General features: G+C 27.8%; 1 protein-coding gene across 3 annotated transcripts in view; it reads right to left on the reverse strand.

Annotated features, from left to right (window-relative positions):
- Nucleotides 1-2,570: 2,570 nt before the first annotated feature.
- DAAM (disheveled-associated activator of morphogenesis-like protein) overlaps nt 2,571-21,491 on the reverse strand; it is a 113,936-nt gene continuing 95,015 nt past the window's right edge. Inside the window, exons 16-20 of one of the 3 annotated variants that reach the window (XR_011045402.1) lie at nt 20,642-20,825; nt 19,142-19,337; nt 18,121-18,288; nt 11,400-11,524; nt 4,684-4,804 (exon numbers count right to left, since the gene is read on the reverse strand). Coding sequence is in view for 1 of the 3 variants with exons in the window: in XM_068379340.1 (XP_068235441.1) it covers nt 4,511-4,804; nt 18,121-18,288; nt 19,142-19,337; nt 20,642-20,825 (842 nt within the window). In the remaining 2 variants the exon portion in view is untranslated. Of the gene's footprint in view, nt 4,805-11,399; nt 11,525-15,333; nt 15,390-18,120; nt 18,289-19,141; nt 19,338-20,641; nt 20,826-21,491 lie in introns of all 3 variants that reach the window. The other 2 variants (XR_011045403.1, XM_068379340.1) reach the window with 2 other exon arrangements.

Raw genomic sequence — 21,491 nt, forward strand, 5'->3', positions numbered from 1 at the left:
AATTGGACATTTTAGACTTGGTTTCAATTCAATTAATTTTTGGTATTGAGACGAAATACGTTACTGAGATATCTGGACGTTGAGAAAAAAAAAAAAAAAAAAACCTGCTTTTTGTCATACTTTTTTTTTTTTTGCCAAGGTGACGCAAAGTCGGTTATTGGAATCATCTCAAGAATGAATTGTAAGATTTGTGACTAGCTCTTCTAAGTAATAGTAGTGTAGTTATTTAAGCATAAGAGAAGAGAATACTATATGTATATATACATATATATAAATACATATATATATATATATATATACACACCTATATACATATATGTATATATATGTATGTATATATATGCAGCATATATGTATATATATATATATATATATATATAAATACATATATGTATATATATATGTATATAAATATATATATATATATATATATATATATATATATATATATATGTATACATGTTTATATATATATATATATACTGTGTATATATATATACATATATATACTGAGTATATATATATATATATATACACATATATACTGTATATATATATATATATATATATATAAAATATATATATATATATATATATATATATATATATATATATATATATATATATATATATATAAATATATATATACACAGATCAATGCATCCTATATTTAGTCATCTATTGGTCACAGATAGAAGATAAAATATTGTTTTTTCCAAAAAACAAAAAATTATATGTATATCACAGAAATTCACAAATACGCCAAGAGGAATCTCTCTCTTCCTGTTACTAAGTACAAAAACGGTCATTAGAAATACATAATAAAGCTTTTTTTAAAATTATACGCAAATTACGCACATTTACTCTGGGGTACACTGCCTGGAATGTATATTATCAGAGACTAGAGTGTCAAGAATTAGTAAAATGATTATTTGGAGTAAGTATTAAAATGATGGAATTTTTATGTTTTGATATAAAAACAATTTCATTAAATTTTTTGAACCTCAGAGATACTGTAACAGTCTATTAGTGATGAAGTGTAAATAATGTATATATATATATATATATATATATATATATATATATATATATATATATATATATATATATATATGTATGCATACTATATATATACATATATATGTATATATATACATACATATATATATATATATATATATATATATATATATATATATATAAATATATATATATATTATATCTATGCATGTATATATATAATAATACATATTTTAGTTTAATATTTAGATATTAATTATCTACATTTCTTGTTCCCTGTTTTTTTCATTTTGTAATTAAACTTTTGCATTTAATTTTCCTTTGAATTTACAATCAAATAACCTGTAGTTATTAACATCTTGGTATCAACAATACATCAGAATTCTCAAGTTCCTTCTCTGAAATAATATTCATCCAAGCAGTTATATATATATATATATATATATATATATATATATATATATATATATATATATATATATATATATATATATATATATATATATACATATATATATATATATACATACACCAAAAAATACATTCTCGAACTAAGCAGCAGTGGTGAGCAGTATACATCATAATACATCATAATACATGATGATACATCCAGGAGTAAATACATTTAAAAGTCGAGTAAAGCTGTACGAAGTTGATAGTGGTTTGTCGATATTTCTGAATCACAGAAATAAAATAAAAAACCATTTTTTGTTTATCCTATGACGTCATCATAGGAGTCGGTGACTATACAAAAAATATACAATCGATATGAAAGCAAATTATGCTTAATAAATTGTTACATGCTTCATTAGTTTAACAGAGGTATGCTTGTGTTAGAGTGACGTAACTGGCGAGATTATGCATGTTGTTATTTTTAACTTATTGAAGAAATACTCTTTTTAAGTTGCAGAAGAAATATTCTTTTCAAGTTAAGAAAGAAATATTCTTTTTAAGTTAAGAAAGAAATATTCTTTTTAAGTTACAGAAGAAATATTCTTTTCAACTTACAGAAAAAAATATTCTTTTTTTAAGTGACAGAAGAAATATTCTTTTTAAGTTACAGAAGAGATATTCTTTCCACTTACAAAAGAAATATTCTTTTTAAGTTACAGAAGAAATAATTCTTTCTAAGTTACAGTGGAAATGTTCTCTTCAAATTAAAGAAATATTCTCTTCAACTTACAGAAGAAATATTCTTTTTATCTTACAGAAAAAATACTTTTCTCAACTTAACGAAATATTCTTTTCAACTTACAGACGAAATATTTACTTCAAATTAAAGAAATATTCTTTTGAACTTAGAGAAAAAATATTCTCTTCAACTTACAGAAGAAATATTCATTTCCACTTACAGAAGAAATATTCTCTTAAAATTGCAAAAGAAATATTCTTTTCAACTTACAAAAGAAATACTTTTCTCAAATTACAGAAATATTCTTTTCAACTTACAGAAGAAATATTCTTTTCAACTTACAGAAGAAAAATTCTTTTTAACTTGGAGAAAAATATTTTCTTCAACTTGCAAAAGAAATATTTTCTTCAACTTACAAAAGAAATACTTTCCTCAAATTACAGAAATATTCTTTTCAACTTACAGAAGGAATGAAAACGAAAAATCTTCAGAAGATTGTACCTATAAAAAAATTCTCATGTGGAACACGCGTATATATATAAATTTCTTGGCAGTGTCGTATGCGAAAAACTGCTTGACTATACGTGTGCTAAATGGGCTAGTAAGGCTTATATTCATTTATATATAAATCTATATGTACAATATACATTCTTTGAGCCTATAAGGGCAGAACACGAATGACCCCTATATGTTAAAAGTATAACAATCGATATGAACTAAAAAGTTCCAATGAATAAAATCGCCTATTCATTTTTTTGGTTCTTTGGCGAGAATTTCATCACATGTATTTACAAAATAATTTTGTCCTTTTTAGACATTTTCTTATTTGGGGCCTAAATTAATATAATTATAGGAAAGTGAAACCTTTCCTAAGTTTTATATCGTCCTAATAATTTGGATAATGTGTCACATTCTAAATATAACCATTAATTCTTTTACCCCCAGGCGTTTTTTTTTCAAGCACATTTTGCAATATATTTTTTTTTTCAAATTGCTCTAACAGCTTTAATTTTCGTCATAGAGAGGTCAGGTTGGTCTTATTCTTTTGGAAAATGCCTGAAGTTTCTCATAGTTATCAAAAATATGCAAAACAAATGTACAAAGCAGTTTTTTGCAAGAACGTACCGGTACGTCCATGGGGGTAAAGGGATGACTTTTGTGAAACGTACCAGTACGACCTTTGGAGATTAAAGGGGTGACAAATATGCTTCTAAATCGTAATGTTTAACAGATAACTAAAGAAATTTTCCTATTTAAATATAATTTTGTGTATTCATTAACATATTCTTTTGGACCATTCTGCAATTTTTTTGCATTAAATAAATGACAGAGAATGTGAGTTTAGACCTTGGGCAATTTGTTATTATTTTTGAGTTTGTAACATTTACTATCTAAAAATTTAAGTTGACGTTACGTTTTTATACACGACATTTACTTTTGATGGCCCAATATACCCTTCTTCAATTCAATATGCATCGAACGACCCCTTCAAAGTCGTACTTATTAACTTCTTACTCTGGGTCTCCATCAGAAACGACCCATAAAAGCGATCCAACCTATTTCATGATCTGAGTTTAACCACAGACGATCCGCAGGAGTCGTCCCTATCTTTTTCCATAATTTGTGTTTTAATCACAAACGACCCAAAGAATTGGATCCAACACATCAAAGTCGTCCATATCAACTTCTGAGCCTCCATTGCAAATACGACCCACATAAATTGTCCCTATCTACAAACGACTCACAAATGTCGTCTCTATTTAATTCATAATTTGAGTTTCAATCACAAACGACTCACAAAAGTCGTCTCTATTTAATTCATAATTTGAGTTTCAATCACAAACGACTCACAAAAGTCGTCTCTATTTAATTCATAATTTGAGTTTCAATCAGAAACGACTCACGAAAGTCGTCCCTATCATTTTCAAAATTTGAGTTTCAATCACAAACGACTGACAAAAGTCGTCTCAATTTAATTCATAATTTGAGTTTCAATCAAAAAAGATTTACAAAGGTCGTCTCTATTTAATTCATAATTTGAGTTTCAATCACAAACGAAAACAAAAGTCGTCTCTATTTAATTCATAATTTGAGTTTCAATCACAAACGACTTACAAAAGTCGTCTCTATTTAATTCATAATTTGAGTTTCAATCACAAACGGCCCATCAAAGTCGTCCTTATCAACTTCTGAGCCTCCGTCGCAAAAACGACCCCCAAAAGACGTCCCTATCCACTTCATAATCCGAGTTTCAATCACAAAACGACCCACAAAAGTCGTCTACTTCTTATTCTGAGCCTCCAAGACGATCTTCTTCTCGACCTCACTCTCTAGGTCGTCCTTGGCGCCGGCCTGACATCAGGCGTACTTGTGAGAGCCGATGATCCTCTCCCTCTCCCTCTCCCGGGACCCGGCGCTGAAGGAGTGCTTCTTCTTCCGTCGCATCTTGTCGATGTCCTTGCCGAAGACGTCTCCGGATCGGAGGGCCGAGATGAGATCGTCGAAGTCGTTCTCGTTCTCCCCGCCGGAGCTGCTGTCTCCTCCTCCTCCGCCTCCTCCTCCACCGACTCCTCCGATACCTCCTCCAGGTTGGCCGTTGTTCATCCTTGAGATTTTCTCCTTGGCTCTTCGCTCCCGCTCCATCTCGCGGCGCTGTTGGGTGGGCCGTTCAAAAGGGACACGGATTAGTGTTTTGAACGATGCACTGATATAAGTAGCAATCGTTGTAAACATGGTAACATTATTCATGTTAACCTGATAAACATACACTGTCATTACTAACTAGTATTGTAAATATATTAACAGTATTAATGTTAATCTGATAAACATACACTGAATAACTAACAATTATTGTAAATACGACAACAGTATTAATGTTAACCTGATAAACATACGCTGACATAACTAACCAATAAGTACCAATTATTGTAAATATGTTAATAGTATTAATGTTAATCTGATAAACATACATTGATATAACAAACAATTGTTGTAAATATGTTAATAGCATTGATGTTAACCTGATAAACATACACTGACATAACTAAAAATTATTGTAAATATGGTAATATTATTAATGTTAACCTGATAAATATACACTGACATAAGTAACAATCGTTGTACATATGATAACAGTATTAATGTTAACGTGATAAACATACACTGACATAACTAACAATTATTGTAAATGTGGTAACATTATTAATGCTAACCTAATAAATATACACTGACATACCTAAAAATTGTTGTAAATGTGGTAATAGTGTTGAGATATTAATGTTAAATTGATAAACATACACTGACATAACTAACAATTATTGTAAATATGGTAATAGTGTTGAGACGTTAATGTTAACCTGATAAACATACACTATCATAACTAACAGTTGTTGTAAATATACTAATAGTGTTGTGATGTTAATGTTAATCTGATAAAGATGTTGAAAAGTAACAACTAAATGGCAAATTATGTTAAAAACAATTTATATGGTACGCTGTTCTGAATAGACATATTGTAAATTAATGAATATAAGGATAATTAAGGTATATGCTATATATTGTAAATATGTTAATATTCGTTTAGAATTATATTCTAAATATGGCAATAGACCATCTGAATGTATATGTTAAATAAGTTAATTATAATTAAAACTGCTTTAAAAAATGTATATGTTAAATAAGTTAATTATGATTAAAATTACTTTAAAACGCATATACTTCTGAATTTTAAATTTTATATGTTAATTCACAACGCAAAAGATAAATATAATAGTTAACTATGTTAAAGTCAACATAATCTTGCTATGACTCGTGATAAATGGCAAGAGAAATTTTAATATAAATTATTATCAATGTTAAATTAACTTATTATCATAGAGAAATCATAAATTACTTCGAATTATGTTATACGAATGGATAACTTTATCACTACAGAATGATGATTCTTAGTTATTTCTGTTTGTTACTAATGAAATTGTTATTTCTGTTTGTTACTTATGAAATTGTTATTTCTGTTTGTTATTCATAAAATTATAATCATCAACAGCACAAATGGAGTATATTAGCACTACAGAATGAAAATCTTAATTTTTTATCTGCAATGAAAATGTTAATTTATTTCTGTTACTTATAAAAATCCAATAATCAACATTTGTTTTACTTAGTATCATTCCTCACGATACATGAATTCTGTAACTATCTCTTTACAAATTAAATATTTTGTACCGACATCACTGAAAATGTTAATTTATTTCTGTTTTTCGCTTATAAAAATCCAATAATCAACATTTGTTTTACTCAGTATTATTCCTCACGATACATGAATTCTGTAACTATCTCTTTACAAATTATTAATTCTGTACCGACCTATTACAGAACAGAAATTCTGTATCTGCTTCTTTTAATTACAAGTTCATTTAAATATAAAATTATCTCGTTTTAGTTTCAAGAATATATTAAGTTTTTGTCAATAATGTAGAAATGTAATAATGATAACATTTTGATGTAATTGATTGAAAAGTTATTATGTAGAAATAAAAGATGGATTCCTTTTTTGTGTAATTAATTAAAAACTTATGATTTAAGTGTATTAAATATATATAAATATTTTGTATTAAATATGAAATCAAATACATAAAGGTAACTTGATAAAATGGATGAACAAATTAATTATTTAAAAAATATATAGACCTAAATCACCTAAGATACATATATAAATATATAAGCTAATAAAGACATAAGCTATAAAATTATTCAAAATAATGTTTACATACTTACGTGTTATTAAAATAAAAAGTGACTTTAAAAATTACATTAATTTAAAAATCATAATTTTATACACCTTCACCAAATTTAAATAATTTATATTGCAAAGCAATTCCATGTGACATAGATAAGGTTGATGAAAATTTTATCAAACTTGAGAAAATGAATCAGTTTTTAATATAAAGTTAATTAATAAAAAATTGATATTTCAGTTTTTACTAAGGATTTGATTTCGAAAATAAAACCTTTAAAAACAAAGAAAGGAAAATTAATTATTAATTCTTTAATCATTAATTAATTAAAAAAATATGATTAATTCAATGCAAAAGATCTTAGTAACAAGAACTATTTGTATTATTTTATTATTGTAAATTCAAACCTTATTTTTGTCACATGTGAGGCATTCATGCAGTGCTTTTGTTATTTTTTTAAGCATCCAGGAGGCACAAAAAGCATAGCTCTGGTTAAGATGCTTTGTACAGTATGCAAGCATAGACAATACATATATATACTGTATATATATATATATATATATATATATATATATATATATACATATATATATATATACATATGTATGCACATATGTGTGTATATTGCATATATATACACACAGTAATATATATATATATATATATATATATATCAATATGTATACATATATATATATATATATATATATATATATATATATACATATATATATATATATATATATATATATATATATATATATATATATATATACAGTATATGTATATATATAAATTATATATACATATAATATATACAGCATATATATATTTTTACTATATATATATATATATATATATATATATATATATATATATATACATACATATATATATATATATATATATATATATATATATATATAAACCAAATCGTTATTAACATATGCACATATCAACATAATTACAACATTCCTTTATAAAATCTTGCAACCACCAACATTCAGTTTATTTCATCTCATGCTTGGACACCTGTAGGATCCAGTACTTTAAATTAGAAAAGATAATAAAATAAAGAATTTGTCCCAAAACAGAACATTTAAGATGAAATTTGGTCTCCATCGTCATCATGTGTCACTAAATAAGGAGGGAGAGAGAGAGAGAGAGAGAGAGAGAGAGAGAGAGAGAGAGAGAGAGAGAGAGAGAGAGAGAGAGATGGATTGAATGTTGTGTGAGTTATGAGAGAAATGTCATGAAAATAAAGAAATTGTTTTTTTTATTATATATATTGAAAGATGTAAAAAATCTTCTTTAAGGGGAAATAGTCAGTTTTATATATATATATATATATATATATATATATATATATATATATATATATATATATATATATATATATATATATATATATATATATATATATATACATATATATGTATATACATATATATATATATATATGTATATACATATATATATATATATATATATATATATACAGTATATATATATATATATATATATATATATATATATATATATATATTTATACATATAGACCTCTAACTTCTCATTTCTGCATGAAGAAATTTCCAGTTATAAAATAAAAACTTTAAAATAATATAATAAAACTTGACATAAAATACTAAATATATATATAAAAATTCCTAGCATGAACTTTAGACATATAATATAAATCTAACTATTAGCAATTATTATAATAATTATTTTTTCTCTCAAATTCATTACTTTTTGAATCGAACGATGGTAAATAAAAATTAAAATTCTCTTATATACATGCGGATGAATATAGTGCTATTTTCCTTGTTGGACCCCTTGGGCTTATAGCATCCTGCTTTTCCAACTAGGGCTGTTTCATCAAGTAATAATAATAATAATAATAATAATAATAATAATAATAATAATAATAATAATGATAATAATAACAATAATACTATTTTATTCACTCATACTCCATCTGTTGAGAGAATTCGTAATCTTTTTCTAATTGATGCGAAGGAGGTTTGAACTAACACAATGAACTTGTGAACAAATGTTAACAAAATAAATAGTCCATATTAAGGACAAAGAAATGAGTCTAAACTTTACATAAACAAAACTAGTCTATATAGCTTATATATGAAATATCTATCTTAATGTTATTAATGTTTTGAAAATATTCTATTTTTATTGTTCATTACTTCTTATATTGTTTATTCATTTCCTTATATCCTTTCCTTACTGGGCTATTTTTACCTGTTGGAGCCCTTGGGCTTATAGCATCTTGCTTTTCCAACTATTGTTGTAGCTTAGCTAATAATAATAATAATAATAATAATAATATTAATAATAATAATAATAATAATAATCTGCAGTGAACTAAAATACATTTATATCAGGCATTATAAATGATCTTCAAAAAAAAAAAAAAAAAAAAAAAAAAAAAAAAAAAAAAAAAAAAAAAAAAATAAATAAATAAATATGGTTCGGTCATGTGCATACAGTGCATTTAATATACAGTGACACAGTGTATTTATATGTAATGCATTTCATAACTATCATCTCTTGCTGGGTGGGGCTTGTGTTTTGGGTGCAACACATCTAAAAAAATTTTCGTATCTTTTTTAAAAGAAAAATCTTACATTGAAAAAGAAATTTGATATGATATACCAAATATTGAAATAATTTAATGTAGGTGATATAACACTATATATTTTGACTTTAAAATTCTAATAAAATTCTAATAAAATTTTAAATTACGATTTTATATTGAAAAACAAATTTGATATATACCAAATATTGAAATAATTTAATGTACGTAGAGTACTCCATATATATTCTGACTTTAAAATTTCAGAAAAATTTAAATTATAATTTTATATTAAAAAACAAATTTTATGATATACTAAATATTGAAATAATTTAATGTAGGCAAATAGAACACTCTATATATATTTTGACTATTTAAAATTGTAAAGAAATTTCGAATTATGATTTTATATTGAAAATCAAATTTGATGATATACTATATATTGAAATAAAATTCAAATTATAATTTTATATTCAAAAACAAATTTGATATAACATACCAAATATTAAAATAACTTAATGTAGGTAATACGGCACTCCATATATATTTTGACTATTTAAAATTCGTAAGAAAAATTTAAAGTTCGGATTTTAGATTTAAGAAACTTTTTTTTTTCATGCAGTGAAATTTTTTTTTTTTATATTACTGATAAAAATAATTAAGAAAATGACTCCTATTCTACAGACGAGGAATTAGACAATTTAGATGATCAATAAAATTAATTATTATCTTTTAGTTTTACCTAAGACTTCCAGTTAAGATTAGTTAATGAAATTAGTAAGTTAATAGTTAGTGATAGATTTGTTAACTTCTGTAACCAAAATTAAAAGATATAAAGAACCAGATACGAAGATGTTTAATAAGGATAAGTATTTCTAAAATGGATACCATAATGTTTCTTTAAATACGTCAATATTAAAGAATGTTAAATACTCTTAATATTATTATGTTCGACAGAATCTGAAATACAATTTTGGGCCTTCAAGAATCAGCAAATAAATGTAGCTGTATTTTCTATGAAATGAATTTTCGTATGAGTATAATTATATATATATATATATATATACATATATATATATATATATATATATATATGTATATATATACATATACATGTATATATATACACACACACATATATATATATATATATATATATATATATATATAAATATATATATATATATATATATATATATATATATATATATATATATATATATATACTGTATATTGTATATACATATATGTTGTATATATGTATATAAATACATACATACGTACATACATTATATATATATATATATATATATATATATATATATACATATATGCAACATATATGCTGTATATAAATATATATATATATATATATATATATATATATATATATATATATATGTATATATATGTATATATATACATACATGTATATATATACATACATATATATATATATATATATATATATATATATATATATATACAGCATATATGTTGCATATATGTATATAAATATATACATATATATATATATGTGTATATATACATATATATATATATATATAGATATATATATATATATATATATATATATATATATATATATATATATATATATATATATACATTCTATAATATTCAAGAGAACCTCAAATACAGTTTTAGGCCTTGAAAAATAAGGAAATCAATGTAACTGTCTTTTTATTAATTGAATTTCTAATGAATATATTTGCTGAATAAAAAATAACAACAATAATAATAATAATTATAATAATAATACTGAAATTTAAATCTTCTTTTAATAAAAAAAACATAATTTTGAAGACTTTATGGTATCCATCCATCATTATCCCCCAAAGGTGCTAAATTCATGTGGTTAGTTGAACAGGTGTTGTAAAGGGGGCATCATCTGGGTCACCTGTCGTATAAGGTCAGTGCCTAAGAGGGAGGAGGAGGAGAGGGGGGCTAGTAGGGGCATCAGTGCCACAGGGCAAAGGCCGCTCTCTCATGCCAGTTGGAAGGCAGTGACCGGCGTTTGTATCGCTGACAAACAAACAGGAAAAAAACAAACAAATATTATAAGCACACATAAAGTGAGAATCATTACAAAAAGGTCGCTGCAAGATAACTAAAAAGTTAAAAAGCTTGATAAACTAAGAATCATTACAAAAAGGTCGCTGCAAGACAACTAAAAGGTTATAAAGCTTAAATGAGAATCATTACAAAATAATAATTAGCATCAACTGAGAATCATTACAAAAAGGGCGCTGCAAGACAACAAAAAAATTAAAAAAGCTTAAATGAGAATCATTACAAAGAGGTCGTTGCAAGACAATTAAAAAGTTAAAAAGCTTGATCAACTGAGAATCATTACAAAAAGGTCGCTGCAAGACAACTAAAAAGTTATAAAGCTTAAATGAGAATCATTACAAAATAATAATTAGCATCAACTGAGAATCATTACAAAAAGGTCGCTGCAAGACAACTAAACAGTTATAAAGCTGGATTCGTATGAGAAACATTACAAACTAAAAAAAAATCATAAAACTGGATTTGTATGAGAATCATTACAAGCTAATAATTAGCATCAACTGAGAATCATACTAAGATGTCGCTCTAAATTTTTTGTGGTGACAAACATAGACAAAATGAAAATGATAAAGCTTTATTTAACTGAGAATCATTACGAAATAAAAACTTGCATCAACTGAGAAACAATAAAAAGACAGAAAAATAAAAGAAATTATGACAATACAAAGACAGAAAAATATAAGAAATTATGACAATACAAAGACAGAAAAATAAAAGAAATTATGACAATACAAAGACAGAAAAATAAAAGAAATTATGACAATACAAAGACAGAAAAATAAAAGAAATTATGAAGCATGATTCAACTGAGAATCAATACGAAACAAGAAATAGCAAGGCGTAAGAATCATGGATAAAAAAAGAGGTAAGAATCATTAAAAGCTAAAATAAGCTATATATGATAAGTGGTTAAAAAAAGCTACGGTATTGGTAATTCTAAAGCTGACCGGAAGCTAAAATGACATACTGAATGTAAGTCGAAAATAATGATTAATTTTCATAATTTGATGGACTAAAATAGGAAAAAATATGAATTTTACTGTTCCAAAATGTTCCTTAGAGACTCTTTTGTTTTTTTTTAATGGCTCATAGCATATGATGCCACGAATAAAAATAAAATTGTTATAAAAATACATGGAGAGAGAGAGAGAGAGAGAGAGAGAGAGAGAGAGAGAGAGAGAGAGAGAGAGAGAGAGAGAGAGAGAGAGAGAGAGATGCCAGTTTCATTTTAGTATCTAAAATAAAACGAAAGTAACTGAGAACAGTATTTGCTATAACGAAGAAGAGAACAAAAGATTTATAATAATGACAGGTAAAGAAATAGGTAAAAAATATGTAACCTCAAAAAAAAAAAAAAAAAAAAAAAAAAAAAAAATTCCTTATTCAAATCTTGCATGACTTGTGACCAAATAAGAAAGACATATCATTGTATTAGTTCTAAAGTTTAACACACACACAAAATAAAGTTAGCATCATACATGCAATGCATGCTTTTGCTTGCTAAAAGCATATCGTTTTTTTTTAAGCATCACTGTTAGCTGGATCTCATAACATTACATTAGATGTTAGCTTATGTTGTATTCTATAGTCAATTCTTTCTAGCGAGGCAGATTTGCACTGACTCGCAGGGGTGCCCTTTTAGTTCAGAAAAGTCTCCTGATCGCTGATTGGTTAGACAAGATAATTCTAACCAATCATATAGCAGGAAACTTTTCCGAGCTAAAAGGGCACCGCTGCGAGACGGTGCAAATGCGCCTCATTAAAAAAAATGAGTATAGTTTAGAGCTCCAAGATAATGGAGCCAATTAGTTATTGTTAAAGTAATTATGAATAACTATTGTATTCATAGCAGTTTATGTTTAGATATGACTCAGGGGAAATATAAAAATAAGGCCTATGTATATTTGAAGCCTTGGCTTATCTCTAAAAATTTCTGGGAAAAATTCTTTGGACAAACCTACCTTGGATAAACTAAGCCAATTAGAAACTAGCTCTAACTAGATAATTAGCACATAATGTCAACTAGCACATAATGCCAACTAGCACATAGTGCTATCCAGCACATAATACCAACTAGCACATAGTGCCAACTAGCACATAGTGCCAGCTAGCATATAGTGTTAACTAGCGCATAGTGCCAAGTAGCATATAATACCAACTAGCACATAGTGCCATCCAGCACATAATACCAACTAGCACATAGTGCCAACTAGCAAATAATACCAAATGGCACATAGTGCCAACTAGCATATAAAACCAGCTAGCACACAGTGCCAACTAGCACATAATACTATATATATATATATATATATATATATATATACATATATATATATACATATATATATATATGTATATATATATATATGTATATATATATATATATATATATATATATATATATATATATATATATTGCAAACCTACCGAGCGGACCATTTAGGTTCCATAAATTTTTTGATATTTTCAAGATAAGATCTAGAAAACTTTAACAATGAAATTATATATATATATATATATATATATATATATATATATATATATATATATATATATGTATTTATATATATGTATATATATATATATATATATATATATATATATATATATATATATCCTCTCATAGGAGAACGGATCTTGAAATGTGGCAAGAATTTTAATCAATAATTTTGAAAAAGTGAAAAAAAAAAAGATTAAATCATTATTAGCAGCCAAATAAAGAAAACGTATAATCGAATGAATTACAATTACTTTCATAAAAAAAGCTAAGATGTTTAATAAGAATTAAATTTGGATTAGGCAGACAAGACAATTTTTAAAAATAATTTTCGAACAAACTTCAAATGAATTCGAGTTCTTTCTTTTAAAAGAAAATCCAAGATATTTTCTTAAAAAGTCAGTTTTTGGATGTATTTTAAATATTTTTTTTTACTATATAAACCAAAGATATTTTTTTTTCAAAAATCAGTTTTTGGAGGAACTTCAAATAAGATAAAGATTTTATAAATATATAAACCAAATGAATATTTTTTTTTTCAAATATCAGTTTTTTGGAGGAACTTCAAATAAAATCCAAGTTATTGTAAATATATAAACCCAAGAAATTTTCTTTAAAAAATCAGGTTTTAGTTGCACTTCAAATAAAATAACATTTTAAGAATATATGAATCCGATTTTAAAAATAAATCAGTTTTTGGATATACTTCAAATAAAGTAAAGTTTTAAAAACTATATAAACCCACTGTATCGATTTTCAGTATAGTATTTTACGGGAAATCATAGATGGATATTAAATATCTCTATTTCATTTCGCAAAATCCATTGTTATGGCAATGCCAACCATAAAAATTTGCTATAAATCAGCATAAATCAACTCTATCAAATTGCAAATTTAATCAACAGTTTAATGAATGACAAACTTTTTTTTTCATCTGAAATATCTTATTTTACAAGAAATCATAAATAGATAGCAATACTTTTCAGTCGTTTTGCAAAATCCATTGTTATTGCAATGGCAACCATAAAGATCTATTATAAATAAGCATGAATCAAAGAATTATAATAACTTAATCAACATTTCAACGAATGAGAAACTTTTTTCTTCTGAAATCAATCCTCAGAAAAAAATTGCAATTTTAAATAAAACGCCAAGTAAAAAGTGAGAATCAAAAAGACACAATTTTGCACAAGAAAAAAATTATTCGTGAAAAATAATCAGATATAATCACTCATTTAGCTTCCTTCATCTTTAGAAACAATACCTTAAAACAGCTATAATTGGACTACAGGTCGCTTTGGCTGAAGAGACGAATCATTACTGATGGAAAATGTATGAAAATGAGAATCACTACTAAGGCAAAGTTGTTTTGCAGTGGATAAATTTACTTTTTTCCTTAATATATTGGATTTCTGGTTAATATATACCAATAAATAACTAAATAATGTAATTGAAACTATTAGAAAACTTTTATATATTGGAATTTTGGTTGATATACACCAATATATAACCAAATAATGTAATTTAAATTGTTAGAAAATATTTTATAAATTGGATTTCTGGGGTCAATATTCGCCAATAACTAGCCAATTAATGGCACTGAAACTCAGATAATTTTCATATATTGGATCTATCATTAATATCCTTCAATAGATAAACAAATAATGGCACTGGAACTCAAAAAATTCTTATATATTGGATATTTGGTTAATATACACCAATAAATAGCCAAATAATGGCACTGAAACTCTGATAATTTTTATATATTGGATCTCTCACTAATATCCTTCAATAAATAACCAAATAATGACATTGAAACTATTAGAAAATTTTTATATATTGGAATTCTGGCTAATATAGCCAGTAAATAACCAAATAATGACATTGCAACACGGAAAATATCTATATTTTGGAATTCTAGATAATATACACCAATAAATAACCAAATATCGTCCTTTAAATTGTTAAAAAAAATTTATATTTTGGAATTCTGGTTAATATACACCAATAAATAACCAAATATTGGCATTGAAACTCAGAATTTTTTATATATTGGATTTCTGGATACTATACGTCAATAAATAACCAAATATTGGCATTGAAACTCAGAATTTTTTATATATTAGATTTCTGGATACTACACGCCAATAAATAACCAAATAATATACTAGAAACTATTAGAAAATTCCAAGAAATAAGTATATTTCCAAACATGAATCCTTCAGAGATAAATTATGAATCTTCAAGAATATTTCACTGTGTCAGAATGATGTATTTTGACATGTGTGAGACAGTTCAAGATGTTTGCAGGACATGGATCACTTTGCCTAGGATAATCCAACAATCATGGCTTGGATAATTTAATCCTGTTTACAGGACATGGATTATCTATTTTGTATAATTTATCCTTAATACATGTTATGTATTACTGTCTCTTGTATAATCCATCCTTAATACATTTTATGTATTACTGTCTCTTGTATAACCCATCCTTAATACATGTTATGTATTACTGTCTCTTGTATAATTCATCCTTAATACATGTTATGTATTACTATGTATAATCCATCCTTAAAACATGTTATGTATTACTATCTCTTGTATAATCCATCCTTAATACACGTTATGTATTACTGTCTCTTGTATAATTCATCCTTAATACATGTTATGTATTACTATGTATAATCCATCCTTAATACACGTTAAGTATTACTGTCTCTTGCATAATCCATGCTTAATACATGTTATGTATTACTGCCCCTTGTATAATCCACCCTTAATACATGTTATGTATTACTGTCTCTTGTATAATTCATCCTTAATACACGTTATGTATTACTGTACTATGTATAATCCATCCTTAATACATGTTAAGTATTACTATGTATAATCCATCCTTAATACATGTTATGTATTACTATCTCTTGTATAAATCCATCCTTAATACACGTTATGTATTACTGTCTCTTGTATAATCTATCCTTAATACATGTTATGTATTACTGTCTCTTGTATAATCCATCCTTAATACATGCTATGTATTACTGTGTCTAGTATAACCCACCCTTAATACATGTTATGTATTACTGTCCCTTGTATAATCCATCCTTAATACACGTTATGTATTACTGTCTAGGACAGATTTGAACCTTCATGAAAACTAGACAGATACAGAAGTTCAGAATTTAGGAGATGGACAGATAGACAGGGGAAGGGTGAGGGATGTCAGATATAAACTAGATGATGTCACTGACAGAAAAGTGATGTAATCAAGAAAAAACAGTATGGATGACATCAATGTGCTCAGTAACTTGCGAAAATCGAGCGAAAAGGAACATTATTAATGAAATATGAAATTGATAACTTTTGATATTATAAAAATAACGTGGTAAGGATATTTTCAATGATTCCTATATGTTAGAATAAACAATTAATTGCAATTAAAGGTTAATGTTGATAAACTCAAAATTTGATCGAAATATTTTTTTTTCATATAAATATAACTGAAATTAATCAAAGTTAATTTACGCGAGATTGATTACAGTAGTAAAGAAGATATGTTCAGGTACTTATATATATATATATATATATATATATATATATATATATATATATATATATATATATATATAAATAGAAAAACGTATAACAGTAGGAAGAATAAAAATAAATAGTTCGAAGGAACACAAGGAAAAGATTAGTCTATAAAAATATATACGGACTAACTTATATCATTATTCAACATGAGCCAAAAATTAAATAATGCTTCTTTTTTTCAAACAAATGTCTAACTACAAACAAAACATGTACATTACAAGCACATAATTACGTAGTAAATCAAATTAATAAACTACAGAACTCAAAACAATATCATTCGAAGGCATAACAGTACTGTATTCCTTAGCACAAAACAGCATTCACTTTACATTAAAGGGACATACACATTGACATATATAAATTTAAGCAAACAAAAACTAATATTTTACGTACTGAACTTAATAAAAACAAAACCGAAATGGAAAGGATAAAAAAACAAAGAACTATCCCTTACCTCCGCCTCTTTTCTCTTCCTCTCCTCCTCTTCTTCCTTCTTTTTCATGTTCTCCAGATCCTTCTTCACATCCTTGAACATGTCGATAAACGTGTCGAAGGTGCCGAAGAAGTCTTCGGGCTGAGCTGACTTGGCATCCTCGCCAAACATGGCAGCCACTGTGAGGAACTGGAAATGAAGTGGTTGTCATTATCATCGGGTGAGATGGTTTGGACATGTGGCGAGAAAACGAGTAAGGAGTAGGCTAGTCGGGAAAAGATTTAGGTATGGAAGTGGCGGAGCAAAGCCCAGTCAGTGGATTTAACGAGTGTGAGGAACTGGAAATGAAGTGGTTGTTATCATTGAGTGAGATGGTATGGACATGCAGTGAGAAAACGAGTGAGGAGCAGGCTAGTAGGGAAATGATGTAGGTATGGAAGTGGCTGACCGAAGCCCAGTCAGTAGATTTAACCACTGTGAGGAACTGTAAATGAAATAGTTGTTATTATCATTGCTTGAGAGATACTAAATGGTGAGATGGTTTGGACATGTAGTGAGAAAATGAATGAGGAGCAGGCTAGTCGGGAAAAGATGAAGGTATTGAAGTGGCTGACCAAAGACCAGTCAATGAGTTTAAATATTGTGAGGAACTGGAAATGAAATAGTTGTTATTATCATTGCTTGAGAGATATCAAAGGGCCAGATGGTTTGTACATGTGGTGACTGATAATGCCTTAGAGATTGACCATATATAAATATCATCAGCACCCAAAACCATTTCCATCAAGCTCAGGCCAGGGAGGGCCAGGCAATGGCTGCTAATGACTCAACAGGTAGACCTATGGGCTCCCCCAAGTCCCCTTTATCTCTAGATCACAAGGATGAAGAGGTTACAGGCACTAGAAACTTGAGTGGCTCTTGAACTCCCATCCAGCAAATTACACGGCAGGGGCATTTCCAATAGGCTACCATTTATTGGTAGCTCAATGAAGAAAAAAACAAATTTTCTATAAAATTACAGAATACAAGATAAGCCACAAACCTGAGTTTTCATATTTTCGAACTGGGATTCCATGTTGACCAACTTATCCTTGGCCAGCGCTAGGAACTCGTTCATGGCGAGGCGGAACCTGTCTCCGGGTGGAGTCGAACCTTGCGCTCGGTGCCAGGACACCTCTCTCTCGATGAAGTCTAAACCTTGTCTGAGGCTGTTGATCTCTTTCTCGAGCTCGGTGATGCTGTGAAGAGAAGGAAGGAGAGGGGGGTTTAGTCTTGGTGTAGAGATAAATATGATGGCTTGAAATATTCATAAGTACTATAAAATTAGACAACAAAATATGCCTTATCTGGGATTACTACATTGACATTGAGGTTTTATTCTTTATTAGAAATATACTATATACTGTACACTGTTAGAAAAAAAACCGTGATTTTAATAGGAAATACTCCGTAAAAAATATACTGTTCTCAACTGTAATTCAGTAAAATACAGGCGACCGTAATTTTACCTTACTTTGTTATTATTTTTTAGGGGTTGGTGACCGTTATATCACTCCTTTACGTCATATGTCCGTTTTTAAAACGGTAAAAATCCTGGAATAAATATTGCCAGACATTCACCGTTTCTTTAATGCAAATTCTAACAGTGAATCTATCTATTCACATAAAAAACTATATGGATAGATAGTATCTGTCTACTGAGGTGGTGTGGTCATGTCATGAGAAGAGATGAACAGTATATTGGGAGGAGAGTGATGGAAATGGAGGTACAGGGAACGAGAAGGAGAGGGAGACCATAGCGAAGGTGGATGGACTGTATCAAGGATGACCTTCGATCAAAGGGACAAACCAGTGAGGAAGTGTTGGACAGAGGTAGATAGAGAACGCTGGCCAGAAACATCGACCCCACATAGAAGTGGGAAAAGATGCAGACAAAGAAGAAGAAGTGTAGGACAGAGGTAGATGGAGAATGCTGGCCAGAAACATCGACCCCACATAGAAGTGGGAAAATAAGCAGAATAAGAAGAAGAAGAAAAAGAAGAAGAAGAAGGAGAAGAAGAAGAAGTGTGGGACAGAGGTAGATGGAGAACGCTGGCCAGAAACATCGACCCCACATAAAAGTGGGGAAAGATGCAGACAGAGGAGAAGAAGAAGAAGAAGAAGAAGAAGTGTGGGACAGAGGTAGATGGAGAACGCTGGCCAGAAACATCGACCCCACATTAAAGTGAGGAAAGATGCAGACAAAGAAGGAGAAGAAGAAGAAGTGTGGGACAGAGGTAGATGGAGAACGCTAGCCAGAAACATCGACCCCACATAAAAGTGGGGAAAGAAGAAGAAGAAGTGTGGGACAGAGGTAGATGGAGAACGCTGGCCAGAAACATCGATCCCACATAAAAGTGGGGAAAGAAGAAGAAGTGTGGGACAGAGGTAGATGGAGAACGCTGGCCAGAAATATCGACCCCACATAGAAGTGGGAAAAGATGCAGACAAAGAAGAAGAAGTCTCTGTCTACATATACACACATACAAACACCCCCACATACTTGACTTTGGCGGCCTCTTTGATGTTGGGGAAATCCTCGTCCATCTTGACGATGTCCTTCCACTGTTTCTCACAGACGCGGATAATGTAATGGAGCAAAGTTATCGATCTGTTGTTGGAAGCTTTCGTGTCCGTCAGTTTGTTCAGGGACGAGATTCTGAAGCCGTAAGCGCCTCCTCTGGCTCCTGCGAAGAACAAGGGAAGGAAAACAATGGTTAAATAGTTTATGTGAGAAATATTTATTTCAATGTTACAGTTCTTAAAATATTTTATTTTTCCTTGTTTCCTTTCCTCACTGTTCTATTTTCCCTGTTGGGGCCCCTGGGCTTATAGCATCATGCTTTTCCAACTAGGGTTGTAGCTTAGCAGGTAATAATAATAATAATAATAATAATAATAATAATAATCATTATTATCAATTGCCAACCTACAACCAGAGTTGGAAAAGCATCCTGGGATGCTATAAGCCCAGGGGCCCCAACAGGGATAATAGCCCAGTGAGGAAAGGAAACAAGGAAAAATAAAGTATTTTAAGAGCAGTAACATTAAAATAAATATCTTCTAGATAAACTATAAAAACTTCAACAAATCAGGAGAAAAAGTATTTGATACGTTGTAATGATCTATTTACTAGTTGCTATAGATTTATATATAATCTATACATGCAATACATACTTTATAAATATACACACAATATATATACGCAGGATTCAGTTTACAACAGATATATATATATATATATATATATATATATATATATATATATATATATGTATGTATGTATATGAGGTAGACCATACTGTTAACATTAAAATCTCGTAAAGCAGGGACCGTTTTTCATACCTGCAACC

The sequence above is a fragment of the Palaemon carinicauda genome, chromosome 8 (assembly GCF_036898095.1).
Source record: "Palaemon carinicauda isolate YSFRI2023 chromosome 8, ASM3689809v2, whole genome shotgun sequence".
Taxonomy (NCBI): Eukaryota; Metazoa; Arthropoda; class Malacostraca; order Decapoda; family Palaemonidae; genus Palaemon; species Palaemon carinicauda.